This window comes from Hemitrygon akajei, chromosome 16 (assembly GCF_048418815.1).
Source record: "Hemitrygon akajei chromosome 16, sHemAka1.3, whole genome shotgun sequence".
NCBI classification, from domain to species: domain Eukaryota; kingdom Metazoa; phylum Chordata; class Chondrichthyes; order Myliobatiformes; family Dasyatidae; genus Hemitrygon; species Hemitrygon akajei.
The window spans coordinates 92,842,858-92,861,427 of NC_133139.1; the positions used below are offsets into that span (position 1 = coordinate 92,842,858).

Sequence of the window (18,570 nt, forward strand, 5' to 3'; positions counted from 1 at the left end):
AGTTTGAACTTTGAACTGATCACTGAACTAAGGCCATGTCCACACTACACCGGATAAATCCATAACCAAAGCTTTTTCTCTTTGTTTTTACCCTCCACCCACGCTAAAATGGCATTTTCATCCCCCGAAACTGGAGCTTTTCAGAAACGCTTTCCAGGGTGAGTATTTTTGAAAATGCTGCTCGGGCAGATCAGTGTGGACGGGGTAACCGGAGAAATCTGAAAACGCTGTCAGACAGCAGCGCGCCATTTCATTGTTTTCTTGAACGCAACCTAACAATTTCAGAACAGACGGCAACGAGACTGAAGCCAGAAGAGTTAGAAATGTACTCACCAAATACTTTGACCCATAACTTACTGAATAAATAAGTATACTGTACTCACTTTGTCCTGTTTTCTGTCCTTGCTCGTATGAAGGTGGTTTACCTATTTATGCAAGTACTTCTCTGACAATAGATGTGTAACAGCCTAATGTAACATTGTATGGAAATACAAGATAATACTGATGCAGACATGTTTTATACATTTAACAAGGTGCTTTATAATGCAACATAGTTAGTCAGTTTTTCAATGTTCGTCGTCAGCCGGGTCATACAGTCTGTGAACTCCCTGTCGGTTGCCTCCATACGCTTCAGTATTTGTTTTCTTTTACCTTTAAATCTTCCTGCGCGAGAGCTAACAGCTGCCCATTGTTTAAGTTTTTCTAGTCTGTAACTGAACAAACACGCACCGTCTTTCACAGAGAGATCCAACACCAAACATGTCGCTTGTTTTCAGTAGATGTGTCCTGCGCATGCGTAGTAGGAGGAGATTCACCGAAATCTCCATTTCAATGTGGACAGAGATATTTTTTAAAACACCTAGTGTGGACGCCTATCGTTTTTACGCGAAACCGATGTTTTCAAAATTATCCGGTCTAGTGTGGATGTAGCCTCACTTTCAGGACTCTACAACATGTTTTTCAGTATCATTTCCTCTTATTATTAATGTTTTATTTTGTATTTGCACCATTTATCTTCTTGAGCAGATCGGTCGCTTCTAGTCTTCTTGTTTGTGTGTAGACCTGCTCGTTAATGCAAATATCTAATCCGCCAATCATGTGGCAGCAACTCAATGCATAAAACATGAAGGCATGGTCAAGAGGTTCAGTTATTATTCAGACCAAAGTTGAGAATGGGGAAGAAATGTGATCTAAGTAACTTTGACTGTGGAATAATTGTTGGTGCCACACAGGATGGTTTGATTATCTCAGAAACAGCTACGCTCCTGTGATTTTCACACCTAACAGTCTCTAGAGCTTATAGAGAATAGTGTGAAAAATATTAACATCTGGTGAGTGGCAGCTCTGTGGGTGGAATGGTCAGACTGGTTCGAGTTAACAAGAAGGTGACAGTAACTCAAATAACCACATGTTGAGCAGAAGAATATCTCTGAGTGCACAACACAACAAATCTTGAAACAGATGGGCTACAGCAGCAGAAGAACATGAACATACACTCAGTGGCCACTTTACTGGGTACAGGATATATTCTTTGGTATTAAATTTACTTTGAACTTTTCTTCACTGTAAAGCGACTTTTTTGATGTAAGTTAAGGTGTGATTCTCTTCATGAGCTCTTGAAAGGGCACCATTTCAACACTGGCTCATGGAGCAATCCCAATCGCATGCTAAATTTAGTACAAGAGATGGAGACACTGGAATTTGGAATTGCTGGAGGAACTTGGTAAGTCAAACAACATACAATGTCTATAAGAAGTATTCACCCCTTCCTCCAAAGTTTTCATGGTTTATTGTTTTACAACATTAAATCACAGTGGATTTAGTTTGGCTTTTAGATGGGCACATGAATGTCCAGGTACGGAGGGATGTGGATCTTGTGAAAGCAGAAGAGATTTAATTTCACTTCTTCTTTGGCACAGATATTGTGAGCCAAATTTCATGTACAGTACAGTTCCTGGGCTTAGAATCAGGTTTAATATCACTGACATATGTTGTGTAATTTGTTGTTTTGCAGCAACAGGACAATGCAATACATAACAACAAACTATGCATTACAATAAGATTATATACATACACATTATTAAATTGAATTCTAAGGTCAAAGTGCATTCATTACCAAGGAATGAAAGCAGAATATAAACCTGAGATTTGTCTTCCCACAGGCAGCCACAAAAGAAAGAAAAATCAATGAAAAACGGCAACCTCTCTCCACCACCTTATAGAGTGCAGATTATAAATTTGCACTCTATAAGCAGTACACGTAGACAGCAAAAATTGTGAGGCAGTGTTTTCTATTCTCTAAAACTTCAGGCCTCTTATTTTCCTTCGGGGCAGATATCGTATTACCCTGAGATTCTAAGCTGATCCACAGTTTGCCCCAGTAATGTTCCCTTCCTCTGGGACCTTGGCTCTCAGCACTGCATTCACAGAATGGCTTTGGCTGTGAGACTTTACCTGCCCCCCCTTCACCCCTCCCCCAGATAACATCAATAGTCTGTTCTCTGGTGGCCTGATTAACGTAAAAAATCTTCCTTACCTCAATTTTGAATGATAGTAAAGTAATCATTTAACAAGGTTACAACAACACACACAAAATGCTGGTAGAACACAGCAGGCTAGGCAGCATCTATAGGGAGAAGCACTGTCAACGTTTCGGGCCGAGACCCTTCGTCAGGACTAACCGGAAGGAAAGATAGTAAGAGATTTACACAAGGTTGTTTTGTTTAGGATTCCCTCACTGGTAGAAACACCATGACATCTACCCCGTCATACCCTCTCAGAATGCTTCTTGTTTTAATGAGTCCACCCCTCATTCTTCTAACCTCCTGAGAAAAAGTATCTGAGTTCTTCAAACAACAGAAATCATGTCTGAAATGAGTTAGGTATTTTCTCTGCCTCCCCCTACTTCAGAACAAATTGATCACAAGAACATAGAGTCAAAGAAAAATACAGCACAGAAACAGAACCTTCAGACCATCTAATCTGCCGAGATAATCCCAACTCCCTGGCAATTGCTCTGCCCAAGTCACCAGGAATCTGCAGAGAGTTGTGAATGCAGGCCAGTCCAGTCTCCTCTCCACGGACACCATCCAAACTTCCCTGATGAAGGGTCTTGACCTGAACCATCAACTCTTTATACCTCTCTATAGATGCTGCCTGACCTGCTGAGTTCTTCCAGTATTTTGTACATGTTACACACTGCTAGGTTTGTAACTCAACAAACTAACTGAAAGTGAAACACTGAGCCAGGGATAACATGTCAACTTCGTTCTTTTGACATGGTGGCATGAAGACATTTGCCATTTATGTACTTTTACACATAGGATACTATATAATATAACATGTGTGTGAAACAATCTCAGGGTTCTAGGACCTCCTCTATGGTGGTTGTACGAGTTGACTCTGAGACTGCAGTAAGTGCTTCTGACAGCTCTAGACACCCAAGTACCCACTTGTGATCATTTCTGTAGACACTCTCCAGGACCGCTTGTCCAGGAGTGAAACACTGAACCTCCTTGCTTAAAGTGACTTCAATTTGCCTCAGCTGTTTGCCCAAACGTCGCACAAGAGATGACCCAGGAACAGCATGGCTGGTGAATTACTGGTTGTGGAGTGTGTTGCATTACGATATGCAAGGAGAAAGTTTGCGAGCTTCTGATTCCGTGTTAGTGTGGTGTGTTCTGCTGACATTGCTCATAATGCGTTCTTTAGACTCTGGATAAACCTTTCTGCCAAGCCATTTGTAGCTGGGTCATACAGTGCAGATATGTCTTAATCCATTCATTTTCAGGAATGACTGAAACAGATCCTCAACATACTGACTAAGTGCTCTGGAATGCCAGTCCTTGCTAAGAAGCTTCTCAACACACCAACAATGTGCAAGGCTCTAGTGGAGGCTGTTGGGAACACTTCCAGCCACTTTATAGCTGCATTCACTACTACCAAGAAATCTGTGCCCATGAATGGTCTGGCAAAATCCACATAAATACTCTGCCAACACAATGCCATTCCCAGGGATTGAGAAGTGCTGCTCTTGGCATCTTCTGGAGGTGCTGGCAAGCTGCTCAAACTGCTGATCTATCCAAGACAACCAGACAAAGTCATGAGCCAACATTTTCATTTTGAGGACACCTAGATGACTGGTATGTAGCTCCTCCAACACTTTAGCTCTCAGCTTGGATGGTACAACAAATCCCAATCCCACATATGGCAACCCAGCACTAGTAAAATTAGGGAAAACGGGAATTTCTGCTGCATATTCTAGCCGTTTTAGGTTGTCATGTAGACCTGAGGCTGTGTGGGGCCTTTTCTGGTTTCCCTTTAGGTTATCTCTGCTGTAACAGGGAGATTTTTGATTTTGCAGTAGGAAGAATACATCAAGAGGAGTGTTCTCTTTTGTAAATTATTCAGGCATTTCCTTTTCCAAGGGTAAACAAGACAATCCATCAGTATTTCCATGATTAATTGCCCTCTTGAATTTGACCTTGTAATTGTGTTGTCCAAAAATAATGAGCCCATCTCTGCATTTGTGCTGCTGTTGTTGTTCAATGTCATTCCCACAGGAGTTATCTTTTCTCCAGTATAAGTTCTTAGTTGGATACCTGCAGGCTTCAGTTCACTGTCTTTGAAATTCTATTCAAACTCATCCAGTATCCAATTCCATTTTAATTAATTTGCCATTCATTTCTGGTGTAAGCTCATCTCATGTTAGTTTTCACATTGTGAACCTCAGGGCTACCCAGTCCTCTGTCATTTGCACCATCATCAGATTTTTCAGCAATAGCATGCAGATTGGTGCTCTTTTCGAAACTACAACTTGACGTTTTATCACATTCTCTTCCCCGTGCAGTCTACTTGTTTTTGTCTGCCTGCTGTGCTCTACTTTGCTGCATTTCTACAAGTTTTGTCTTTAAGTTTGGTGTATGTGAGTTCCGGCCACAATGGTAACGTAACTCGTTTGGCCAGAAAGGCTTTTGTTTAGACATTGCAATTTTGTTCATGCTGACTTTCATTCCTGACTGCAACTCAATTATGTTTCTGTCTGCTATTTCCATTGATACAGCGACTTCAACTACTCTTTAAAATGTGAGTTGTGCTTCAGTTTGGAGCTGTTTTTGAATGCTTTCATGGAAAATTCTGCAAACTAAGCCATCTCTCAGTGCATCATTAAACCCATAACTGAAGTGACAATGCTCAGCCAACTTATTCAATTCAGCCACATACACTGAAATAGATTTCCCTTCCTTTTGATTCTGCTTATGAAACGTAAAATGTTATGCAATCAATGATGGCTTCAGTTCTAAATGTTACATTCATAGTATCAGCAAAGCTCATTTTGGTTGGTTTGGTTGGAGCAGTGAAATTTCTAATCAAACTATATGCCTTCCCACCTATAACATTCATATCAGCTATTCCATTTGCTTTAAAATACTGCCTACTCATTCAGTATACATTATCCAATTACCTCTTGTACAACTGAACGTGTCTATCTTTCCAAACAAGCCACCCATTTCTGCTTCCTTTTTTAATTTATTATTATCACCCAGTGTTCACTGTTTATGTTCCCATGAATCTTGTCTGTTTTCTCTTTTTTTTAAAACCCAACTGTCTTTCTTCCCTTCTGAAGAGAAAACCATGCTCTGCTTTTTTAAAACTCAAACTGCTGTGCTTCAACAAGTAGGTAGTCATCTCAGGTTTTTTTTAATTCTTCCTCATTGCCACTGTTATGTTTTGTAACTCCAAAAACTAATCAAAAGAAAATCAGGGAACCAGGGATAATGTGTCCACTTTGTTCTTACTTTAGTGAGGCACATACTGATGGTGTGGTGGTGTAATGATATACGCCATTTATGTACCGTACTTTACATACAACCCCTAGTGAATTATGTAAACAACAAAGAATGCTTCATTAAACTATATATTTTATAATGTATTTACAGCATTACTGAAATATTAAACACACAACACCCATCAACTTATCTTTGATACTCTGTGCCATTAGCTACACCAGGAGATAGTATGCAGTGCTGAGTTCCTCCTGCATTTTGTGTGAATGCACTGGATTTCCAGCATCTCTTATGTTTATGAAGGACAGCTTCTATATGTTGAAAGGCTCTTGAATAGACATCTGGTAAAATAAATTTGAACTCCTCATCTCTCAATCTGCCTTTCTGTGCCTTGCATCTGCCATTCCCTGTAACCACAAGACTATTTTCTATATTCTGCGATCATTTTTCTTTTTATGGCTCCTCAAGGTACTTAATGCCTGGACAGCAAGCAAACACTTTGACTGTATCACAGTGCATGTGACAATAATAAACAAATTACAAAACATGTTTCGCATAAGTTACACTTTCCTTTTGGACACCACAGCCCTTCAGTGAGCCAACACTGTTAGCAAAGGGCTGATGATAGAGTGGCCAGAGGTAAACCTAGTGGACATCAGCTGCCGATGTGTTTTCTCACTAACCTCAAACACCTCCTCCTCCAGTATCCTGGTACCGAAGACCGTGACTCCATTGGTGCTGACCACGGGGCTGTCACTCCTTGCGAGGTGCTCTGAGATCTGCTGGTCACAGTCGACGATCAGTGTGACATTCTTTCCTTCAACGCTGATGGCTAGTCGGTGCCACCTGTGAAACACAACCAACGGATACTAACGTATTCCCATCAGAAAAAGGCAGGCATCGGTGAGGGGTACCCACTGCAAGGTACCACTGACACGTATTACTCACTGCCATAGTGCAGGAACACTACAAAGTGCCTCTAACTGGTCCACCGCTCCCTGAAAGTGGCAGCACAGCTTGGGAGGGTGGTAAATAAGGCATACGGTATGCATGCCTTTATTAATCAAGTCATTGAGTTCAAGAGTTAAGAAGTTAGGTTGCAGCTTTATAACACTCTAGTAAGGTCACATCTAGAGTATTCCCTTCAGTTCTGTTTGCCCATTATTAGAACAATGTGAAGACTTTGGAGAGGGTGCAAAAAGAGGTTTACTAGCATACTGTCTCTATTAGAGGGCATGTGCTATATTGGACACACTTTGGATGATTTCTCTGGAGCTGCCAAGGCTGACGGGAGATCTGACATAAATGTACAAGATTATAAGAGACACAGATAAACAGTTAGTATCCTTTACCCGGGGCTGAAATGTCTACTCTAGAGAGCATGCATTTAAGTTGGGGCGGGGGGTGGAATCGCAAAAGGAGAAGTGCAGGGAGAGTTTCTGTTATACACAGCCAGTGGTGGAAGCCTGGAATGTGCTGCCAGTGTGATGGTGGAGGCAGATACAAGGTGTTTAAGAGGTTCTTGGATCGGCATATCGGAAGGAAGAGATTAGCTTAATTAGGCATGTAGTAACGAGTTTAATTAGTTTAGCACAACACCATGAACCGAAGGGCCTGTTCCTATGCTGTACTGTTCTATGCTTTATCTTCTATTGCTGTGCAATAATTGTGCACACTTTCTGAATCTCACTCACCTTCAACTTTCCCCGAACAACCCCAGGCCTGACTGTCACAAACACAAGTCAACAGCACCTTGAACTTGAACTACACATTTAACACAGTTGCAAATGTGGCACAAAAGCTGGTAGAGCTACAGCCTTAGAACTCGAGTGAGCCAGGTTTGATCCTGACTTTGAGTGCTGTCTGTGCAGAGTTGGCACTTTCTCCCAGTGACCTTGCGGGCTTCCTCTGGATGTTCCAGTTTCCTCCCACATTCCAGAGATGTGTGTCGGTAAATTAATTGGCTACATCAAATTGCCCCCGGTGTATAGGTAGAATTTGCAGAGAGCTAATGATTATGTGAGGAGAAAGAAATGGGATTATTGTAAGATTAGAGTAAATGGATGCCTGAAAGGCTTGCTGGGCCTAAGGGATTGTATCTATGCTTTAGGGGGCACGTGTCAGAAACTTTATCAGGCAGATGAAAGCTTTACTGAAGGATTTCCTTCACTTCTCATTCTAACTGCTCCTCCAGAAGGATGGCCACCTTTAACAAGCCCTCATAATTACTATCACATCTGTGTAAATTCCCAAAATTTCCACATTCTCCCACAACTGACCAAGAATTCCATCATCCCACTTACTGCACAAGTACATGGCCAGGACTTGAAATGAGCTATAGAGAAAGGTAGGGACTTCATTCATTGGAGCACAGGAGATTGAAAGGGGCCATTATTGCAGTGTGGAAATTCAGGAGGGTATTGATAGGGTGAATGCACACACTCTTTTTCCTGCGATTGGAGAATCAAGAACTAGAAGGAAGAGGGGAGAGATGTAACAACTCTGAGGGACAACTTTTTCACCAGAGGGTGGCCCACATACCGAATGAGATGCCAGAGCAAGTGGCTAAGCCAGGTACATTAACATTTAAAAGGCACTGGGGTGGGAAAGATTTAGAAGGATATCGACCAAAGGTGGGCAAATGGAAGTAGGCTAGATGGACATCTCAGCTGGCTTGGACCAATTAGGTTGAAGGTAGGTTTCTCTCTCTCTCCTTTCTACCTCTTCCAAATTTTTCACTTTCCTTTGTCTGCATTCTTCTCCTTGAATCTTCCTTTCTTTGTCCCCTGCCACTGTCAGCCTTCTCTCCTGCATATGCTTTCGCTCACACACTCTCATTTTCACCAGGCTCCTTAACAATAACTCCTTATACTAGGGTTTGGACAGAGTGCAATGCCTCAAGTGACTTGGTCTGTTTGGATTAACAGTACTTTATCTGTAATTCAGTGTCCCAAAATATCCATTCCTTTTGTTGAATAGCTGACAATCCAAACATCTTCATTATAATGGGTCACCACTATGGTTATACCCTAAGCTAATGATTTTGCAAAGCTGTTCCCAGGAAAAGCAATTGCCACGTGCATAAGAGATGTTGATGAACCTACTTGCCATCGGATAGGTTAATTTTTTTGAAGATGGGGTAATCCTCAGGGGTCGGTTTGCCTGTCTGGTCTTCATACAGGAAGACAGGAGACCGACCAATTTCAACTCCCAGCTGCTGGATGCCCTGGTCATTGTAAACAGAGAGGAGGAAGAACTGGGAGTTTTTCTTGGCCTTTAGTGTCGTTAGGATGGAGAAGTTCTCAGGAAAGTTTCCATCTGCAGCAGAAAAGAAAAAGAGGCCAAATTTAGAAATATATTTGCTGACAAAATCTTCTCCTGCCAAGGCAGTGACTTGCTTTGACTGCACTTCAATGATGAATGTGGGAACCATGGACTTTCCAGCAATTTGGGTTTGAGTTGACTGATGGACCATCCATGCTTGGAAGACAGTGATGCATTCATGTATTCTACCTTCTGGAATAGAGATATATTCCACTGTGTAATTCCAGACATTTCCAGGGCAGGAACATGAGGCTCCTAGCATCACCCAAATGTTTCCACTCCACCTTGCGTGGTCATTAACTAGAGAGTCTCAAGGCTCAGTGGGACTTAGGATTTCCTCAGAGGCTTTCAGTACATATTTGAAGCCATTCCCTCCGCTGTGTCCATACTAGATCTTCAAAACAGGAATCTAGTTTGTCTCACTCCCTTAAATTTCTATTAAGGAAGGATGAATTGTTTTCTTGAAAAGATGGGTCAGAGAAAGGCCCCCATCCTTCATGTAGATAAAGGATATGTAGATAAGCCAACAAAAGGAGAGGCTGTACTTGATTTGCTATTGGGAAATGAACCTGGCCAGGTGTCAGATCTCTCAGTGAGAGAGCATTTTAGAGATAGTGATCACAATTCTATCTCCTTCACCGTATCATTGGAGAGGGATAGGAACAGACAAGTTAGGGAAATATTTAATTGGAGTAAGGGGAAACATGAGGCTATCAGGCAGGAACTTGGAAACATAAATTGGGAACAGATGTTCTCAGGGAAAGGTACAGAAGAAATGTAGCAAATGTTCAGGGGATATTTCCGTGAAGTTCTGCATAGGTAGACAGGTAAAGGATGGTAGGGTACAGGAACTGTAGGGTACAAAGACTGTTGTAAATCTAGTCAAGAAGAAAATAAGAGCTAACAAAAGTTACAAAAAACTAGGTAATGATAGAGATCTAGAAGATTATAAGGCTCGCAGGAAGGAGCTTAAGAAAGAAATTCAGAGAGCCAGAAGGGGCCATGAGAAGGCCTTGGCAAGCAGGATTGAGGAAAACCCCAAGGCATTCTACAAGTATGTTAAGAGCAAGAGGATAAGACATGACAGAATAGGCTCAATCAAGTGTGACAGTGGGAAAGTGTGTATGGAACTGCAGGAGATAGCAGAGGTACTTAATGAATACTTCACTTCAGTATTCACTACGAGAAAAGATCTTGGTGATTGTTGGGATTACTTACAGTGGACTGAAAAGCTTGAGCATGTAGATATTAAGAAAGAGAATGTGCAGATTCTTTTGGAAAGCATCAAGTTGGATAAGTCACCGAGACTGGACGAGATGTAACCCAGGCTACTGTGGGAGTCAAGGGAGGAGATTGCTGAGCCTCTGGCGATAATCTTTGCATCATCAATGGGGACGGGAGAGGTTCCGGAGGATTGGAGGTTTGCACATGTTGTTCCTTTATTCAAGAAAGGGAGTAGAGATAGCCCAGGAAATTATAGACCAGTGAGTCTTACTTCAGTGGTTGGTAAGTTGATGGAGAAGATCCTGAGAGGCAGGATTTTTTGAACATTTGGAGAGGCATAATATGATTAGGAATAGTCAGCATGGCTTTGTCAAAGGCAGGTCGTGCCTTAAGAGTCTGATTGAATTTTTTGAGGATGTGACTAAACACATTGATGAAGGTAGAGCAGTAGATGTAGTGTATATGGATTTCAGCAAGGCATTTAACAAGGTACCCCATGCAAGGCTTTTTGAGAAAGTAAAGAGGCATGGGATCCAAGGGGACATTGCTTGGTGGATCCAGCACTAGCTTGCCCACAAGAAGGCAAAGAGTGGTTGTAGATGGGTCATATTCTGCATGGAGGTCAGAGGCCAGTGGTGTGCCTTAGGGATCTGTTCTGGGACCTCTTCTCAGGGTGATTTTTTTATAAATGACCTGGATGAGGAAGTGGAGGGATGGGTTGGTAAATTTTCTGATAACACAAAGGTTGGAGGTGTTGTGGACAGTGTGGAGGGCTGTCAGAGGTTACAGCGGGATATTGATAGGATGCAAAACTGGGCTGAGGAGTGGCAGATGGAATTCAACCCAGGTAAGTGTGAGGTGGTTCATTTTAGTAAGTCAAATATGATGACAGATTATAGTATTAATGGTCAGACTCTTGGCTGTGAGGAGGATCAGAGGGATCTTGGAGTCTGAGTCCATTGGACACTCAAAGCAGCTGTTCAGGTTGACTCTGTGGTTAAGAAGGCATATGGTGCATTGGCCTTCATCAATCATGGGAGTTTATGAGCCGAGAGGTAATATTGCAGCTATATAGGACCCTGGTCAGACCCCACTTGGAGTACTGTGCTCAGTTCTGATCGCCTCACTATAGGAAGGATGTGGAAACCATAGAAAGGGTGCAGAAGAGATTTACAAGGACGTTGCCTGGATTGGGGAGCATGCCGTATGAGAATAAATTTTGAGAATAAATTGAATGACCTTGGCCTTTTCTCCTTGGAGCGATGGAGGATGAGAGGTGACCTGATAGAGGCACATAAGATGATGAGAGGCATTGATCGTGTGGATAGTCAGAGGCTTCTTCCCAGGGCTGAAATGGCTAACATGAGAGGGCACAGTTTAAAGGTGCTTAGAAGTAGGTACAGAGATGATATCAGGGGCAAGTTGTTTCTTTTTTACACAGAGAATGGTGAGTGCGTGGAATGGGCTGCTGGCAACAGTGGTGGAGGCGGATATGATAGGGTCTTTTAAAAGCCTCCTGGACAGGTACATGCTCAGAAGAATAGAGGGCTATAGGTAACCCTAGGCAATTTCTAAGGTAAGGACATGTTTGGCACAGCAATGTGGGCCGAAGGACCTGTATTGTGCTGTAGTTTTTTCTACGTTTCCATCCGCTGTTAAATGCTTTCTATGATGGAACAGAGAAAAGAAAATCTGATGTCATCAGAATTCTGAAAATCTAAAGATCCACATTATTCCTAACATACAAGGTCTGCTTGTAATAAAAGAATCGGAGTAGATCTGAATTAATAACTGTTTCTCTCTTCACAGAAGCTACCTGGCCTGCTGTTTTAATTTTGTTTTCCAACTACTGCAGTTTTTAATTTTGGAAAGGATTCACTTTTCTCCATTCTGGATGCCCAGTGAAATAAGCCTTTAGACACCTCTCAGGGATTCGTCGATCAGGCGTACACTTTCACGGGGAGGTTGGAAATACAGAGGAAGATGTGGCTTACTGTGAATTTATTATGACAGATATTTAACAATTATTCTTTCAGGCAGACAAGTCAGCAACAGGGCAAAGGTTTAAACAATTATCACCACAAAACAGAAGATATGCTGCAATTATTTTAAGCAAAAAAACAAACTGACAGAGGACCTCAGCAGCTCAGGCAACAACCGTGGAGGCAGACAGGAAGACAATGCTTCAGTTGAAGTGCCAGCGTCAGAACTGACACATTGTGTCCCTCGAGCAATTTGTTCTTCGCTCCAAATTCCAGCGTTTGCGGTCTCTTGTGTCTCAATTATTTTCAAGCAGTGAGCTAGTGTGATTGGACTTGTGAGGGCTAAGAAAACAGGTTCAATAAGAGCTTTCACAGGAGAATTAAGAAGATTAAAGGAAATAGACCTGTGAAAAAAGTCTGGGAAGTGGAACAAAGCAAATCCCAGTTTTAAAGAGCAAGTATCAGACACTATGGGCTGTATGATTCAATGAGTAGAGTAAGACTTCCCTTTCTTAGACCCCTCTCCACCTATCAGCTTGGGAAAATACCAGTGAATCTAGCCAATCAGCTTGGGCTAAAAGCTGTTGTCACATGATCCCATCCCACCGCATCCCCAATAACCTTACCTCCAGGGTAAATGGTACCACAACACTCAACAAGGTTGGGAAACAACCATCTAGCCTGGTCACCTGAACTGACACTCATCCCAACATATGGAGGCCAATTAACTTCCCCCATCCCATTCAGTAACATCCTGGGTGATCGTTAACCTCAGGACCACAATCCCATATCCTTCAGTTCTTTTAGTACTAATGATTTCTGTGTTAATTATTCTCTGACTAATCACCTACAAGCCTCTTGGATGGATAACTTGAAAGATTCACTTCACAAGGCGAGTTCTCTGACTTCGATGATTGAACTCTCACTTTGAGATGGTCACCATGGTTTTAATATCCCAGCTAGGGGATACATCTAATCTTAATTCTTGTTACATACGGCGAGCATCTTGAATGACATCATCTTTCATTCAAGAATGTTTAGGGCATTTAGTTCAATCGCCCTTCATAGGACAATCCCACCACCCTAGAATCGATCTAATGTACCTTGTTCACAGCCCAAGTACCTGCAACAGCACCATCACCATTCATGGAGTTAAAGTTAACTTACCTGGGAATAATTGTGTTGTTAGGGCGTTAAAGTAAGTTTTGTTCTCTATCCGGAGAGCAATATCAGTGTCTTCAGATCCTTTTCGTTGTGTACAAAATCCCGCAACATTCACAACTCCTTCCAAGGAGTCCTGGAGGTTCAGAACCTGCAAGACGTCGACTACATTCTCTGCAAAAGTCAAAGGCACATTTATTAGGTGTTGCTGTTCTCAATCTGGTTCAGTCACTGTGGATTATACACAGACTTGGGAAACTTCTTCCCAAAGAGTTGGGATATGGGACGGAAAGATTTTCCTTGTCACATGTACATCCAAACATACAGTTAATTGCATCTTTTCATCAACAACCAACACAGTCCATGGATGTGCTGACAGCATTTCGCAAGTGTCCGGTAGCAAGAGAGCATGCCGACATGTAATGAATTTGGAATGTGGGATGTGGGAGGAAACCGGAGAACCTAGAGGAAACCCATGTGGTAATGGGGTGAACATCCAGACTCCTTACAGACAACGGTAGGAATTGAACCACGATTGCTGGCACTGTAAAGCATTCTGCTACCGAGCACCCTCCCCACCCCCACACACACACACTCACACACACACACACTCTCTCACTCACACACACACACACTCTCACTCACACACACACACTCACACACACACTCACACACACACTCACACTCACTCACACACTCACACTCACTCACTCACTCACTCACTCAGACACATCAGTATTCAAGCAGACATGTGCATATTCACACTTTTTCCAATCCCCTCTTACCCCTACTCTTCTTATCTGCCTATTACCCCCCTAGCATGTCCCTCCTCCTTTCCTTTCTCTCTTGGTCCATTCCCCTCTCCTATAAGATTCTTTCTTCTTCAGCCCTTTACCTCTTCCACCTATCACCTCCTGGCTTCTCACTTCATTCCCTTCCCCCACTTACCTACCTTCTCCCTCATCTAGCTTCACCTATCAGTAGATTATCCTGTACATCTGTAGATACAGAGGATTCTGGATAATTGGTCCATCAGTTAATCAGGGAAGCTACTCACTTGGGACAACTCTTAAAGAACACAAATCAATTGAGAAAAGGCCGGGATTTCCTTTGTTTATTTGGGACTCTGCCACATAACTGGAACAGGAGATTATTTGTCAAAGTTTCTAACTAGGTCAGTCATGCACACTTCCATGGCCATTAAAGTGCACACCATACTTAGAGTGAAAAGTCTTTAAATCAGCGTCAGTTGTATGTATGTGTGTTCAAAAAGCAGTGATTTTTGTTACTGATAGTTGGCAAGAAATTAACAATAAGACAATTCAGAATGCTTGTTTCCATCATTCAGACTTCAAGATGCCAGAAATGGCCGGGAGTGAAATTGAAATGATTTCACTAATTCAATAAGTTAGGGACTACAAACAATGTGAAGGTACTGACAATCATCTCAAATGTTACAATAAAAATTAAGATTTGGAGGGTGAAGTTGTTGAAAGCATTGTATGAAGGCAGTCCATCATCTGCACCAGGTGACTCCACTGATTTTGTTCATTTACAATCAATCAACAAAAACACGGCCGCATACACTGGGTCAATTCCTCCATCGATAACAATTAAGAATTATAGTTTCTTATGGTAGACGTCCTCCGCTTTACGCCACTTCGTTTCACAAAAGACCTAAATTAGTAACCTGTTTTCGCATTACAAAGAGGATTTTCGCTTTTACGAAAATTTTTCCCAAATAAATTAATGGTTCTTCGCTTTACGCCATTTCGGCTTAAGAAAGATTTCATAGGAATGCTCTACCTTTGTAAAGGGGAGGGGGGAAACACCTGTACTTTAACTACTTCCATGAAACTACAGCTAATTTGAGCAACCACCTAATTGGGCCAAAATGTACTGGTCCCAATATGCCCCAATTAACCTAAATCTGCTGTATTTGTATTTTTTGTATTGGCGCAGCTTGCCTTCTTTAGCACATTGTTTATCAGTCTTCGTAGATAATTTTCACTGTTCTATTGTATTTCTTTGTTCAACTGTAAATGCCTGCACAAAAATGAATGTCAGGGTAGTATATGGTGACATATACATACTTTGATAATAAATTTGCTTTGAACTGTGGGTCACAGTGCAGTACCTGCATTATACTAACTACTACACTACCGTGCTGACAGATAATGGAGAATAAGTGTGTGCTGCCCTAATCACCCACAAAGGAGCAATCTTTGCCCCAGCTATGTCCCACAAAGTGAATGATGTTGTAATGTGAGTATTATTAAAAGCAAGTTAATACTAATCAGGAAGCTGTTGGTAACAAGAGGCGGGATCCGGGGTTGGCGGGGTTTTTACTTCCGCTCTTTTTACTCCCAGTATGCATTGTATATAGTTCCTCCACCCATGCCACATGAGGTACCCAGTAGCCTCTGTATTGTAAATATCATTTGCCGTCCCCGATAAAGATGTTCTTTTGGCCATCAAATTGTCGAGTGGTCATTTTGTAAAGTAGAAGTTACCACAAATGATGGGTTAGTTTGCTTTGATCAGTGGGAGATATTGGTCATAGAGAAAAAGATCTTTACAATACTCCTTGTTCAAAACTTCCAATGGGATCTTTCATACTGAAGCTTGCCATTGTACAGACATCATTACGAACCTAGTCTGAATCATCAGGTCAAGTCAAATTTATCTGTTGACTCCTCAAATATAATAAAGCCATAACAGATCCAATAAAATTACACTGAGGGGTAAGTAAAACATACATTCTTATTATTAATGGCAATATCCATTGTCTGAATGAACAATTATACATTTTAGACAAAAATCAGAGGGTGGAGCATAGTCAAGATGGTTCTCAACAGCGACTCCTTTGCTGGCATCTTTGGAAACAGCTCTATTTCCATCTTTAATATCTTTATTTTTCCCTTTCAGGGTTCTTTTGAAGACCCTGACCTGGAGTTACACACTGACGACAGGAATGGGACCCGCTCTCGGGGTGTCACGACTGGCCGTTATCCAACATGCCAAGGGCGCAGGCTGAGTGTTTGTCTCGCTTTTAGAGGCCTAGGATCTCTGGACTCGGGAGACGAGTTGGTCAAAGGTCAGTGTCCCGGATGGGTGTGTCATGGGAGCTGGAACATCTTTGGCTGGGTGCCCGGAGACCTGAGATCTTTGGGCACAGAGCTCAGAAAAAGCAACACAACGGACTTTTAACATCCTAAACCAGCGAGTTGTTTGTTATGTCTGCCCTCTCGCTGTGAAATGGAGACATCTTTCTCCCTTATTAGGGAGAGAGAGAGCCTGTGGTATGTTGAATACCAGGTGAACAAGTAGTCTTTGGGGTACTGCAAATCTGTGTCTTTGCTATTGCTTTGCGCACATTTGAGTGCTCGGTGGCAGGTACTGATGCTTGTTTTGCCACTGGGGGTGGGGGGGGAATTGTTGCTTGCTGCTGCTTACGTGCAGGAGGGAAGGGAGCTGGGGGGAGGACTTTGGGGTTCTAACATTTAACTGTCATTCGTTCTTTGGGGCATCCTCTGTTTTTGTGGATGTTTGTGAAGAAAAAACATTTCAGGATGTATATTGTATACGTTTCTCTGACATTAAATATACCTTTGAATCTTTGGAAGTAAGAGTAAAGAACGTATAATGCAGACCAGTACAGCATGGGAACAGGCCCTTTGGTCCACAATGACCGTGCTGAGCACAATACCAAATTAAACTAAATCTCATCTGACTGCACATGATCCATGTCCCTCCATTCCCTGTGTAGTCATATGTCTGTCTAAAAAAAACAGCTAAACATCACAATCTAATCTGCTTCCACCTCCATTCCTAGAAGCCCATTCCAGGCAGCCACACTCTCAAAGCTTAAAGTAAATTTATTATCAAAGTATGCGTATGTCTCCAAATACTACCAGATTTTCTTGTGGGCATTCATGGTAGAACAAATTTCTGTGCAAAAGAAGTTGTTCCATACATCTCCTATAATATTCCCTTCCCCACCCCCCATCTCCTTAAATGCACTTCCTCTAATACTGGCCATTTCCAAATAGGAAAAGAGATTCTGTCTTCCCAATCTAGGTTTTATGCTGATAGAGTTAAACTAAGTTTCTGTTTTATTTCTTCACAGTTTTGTCTAAGTCGGCATTTACTGTACTTGAACTGGCAATGTGCATCAACCTCTGCCACACTGAGAGCGGCAGCCCAAACGTGAGTCTCGGGGGTGGAAAAGAAGAGGTTTCCATGGAACCGAAGTATTAGTTTAGACAACAAGAAGCAATAACAAATTTAGGCCAATCAGCCTCTTGTATCGGCTCTATTGTTTAATGAATCAAAGGGATCTTCCATTTCAGCTCCAGTCTCAGAATTTAAGATTCTATTTATTTATCCGAGTTATGTCAAACAATACAGTGAAATGCATCGTTTGTGTTAACAGTCAACATACCCTCGAGTGGACTGGGGGCAGCACGCAAGCGTCATCACACACTCTGGCGCCAACGCAGCATGCCACAATGCTCAGCAGAACAGCACCAGGCACAATGAAACAGAACTCAAGTAACAAAACAGTAACAGGAAAACAAGCCCTGTTTCTTCCTCACACCCACCCAGCCACACACATCCACAATTCTCCAAAATCAGGACAGACAATCTCCAACAGACTTGGACTCGCAGATATTGGGCCTTCAACATCCCCAACAGCATTGCAGAGATTAGCAGAATCGGTATCAGCATTTGGGCCTCAACATCTGGACTTCAATCAACCACTGGGTTTTAATCTTTGTTTTTGATTCCAGAACTCGCCGATCATCAGTCGCTAGGCTTCAAACTCCAGTCTCACCATTTTGCATACCTAGATGATCACAGGCCATAATTCTTCCTGTGGGCATGGAACTCCAATTACAGAAACCGTCAACAACTCACTAACCCAGGGAGGAGCTACCAGAGCTCAAAGCGGCTCTGTTGGCCTGACGTGGGTGTCCAAAGTCAACAGACTGGCCTGACCTCTGATTCCACCACATCTTTGTCACTAAACCCTAACCTGACCCCTAGCTTCTCTGTCTGTCCCCAAAATCATCCCTACAAACCTAAAGACA

The 18,570-nt window shown here is 42.3% G+C and overlaps 1 protein-coding gene across 2 annotated transcripts in view; it reads right to left on the reverse strand.

Annotated features, from left to right (window-relative positions):
• The window catches only part of LOC140740297 (uncharacterized), a 406,935-nt gene that overhangs the window by 316,917 nt on the left and 71,448 nt on the right, over positions 1 to 18,570 (reverse strand). For both annotated transcript variants that reach the window (XM_073069447.1, XM_073069446.1), the window contains exons 2-4: positions 13,484 to 13,651; positions 8,891 to 9,104; positions 6,470 to 6,632 (exon numbers count right to left, since the gene is read on the reverse strand). In XM_073069447.1, the coding sequence (XP_072925548.1) occupies positions 6,470 to 6,632; positions 8,891 to 9,104; positions 13,484 to 13,651 (545 nt within the window). The remainder of the gene's footprint in view (positions 1 to 6,469; positions 6,633 to 8,890; positions 9,105 to 13,483; positions 13,652 to 18,570) is intronic.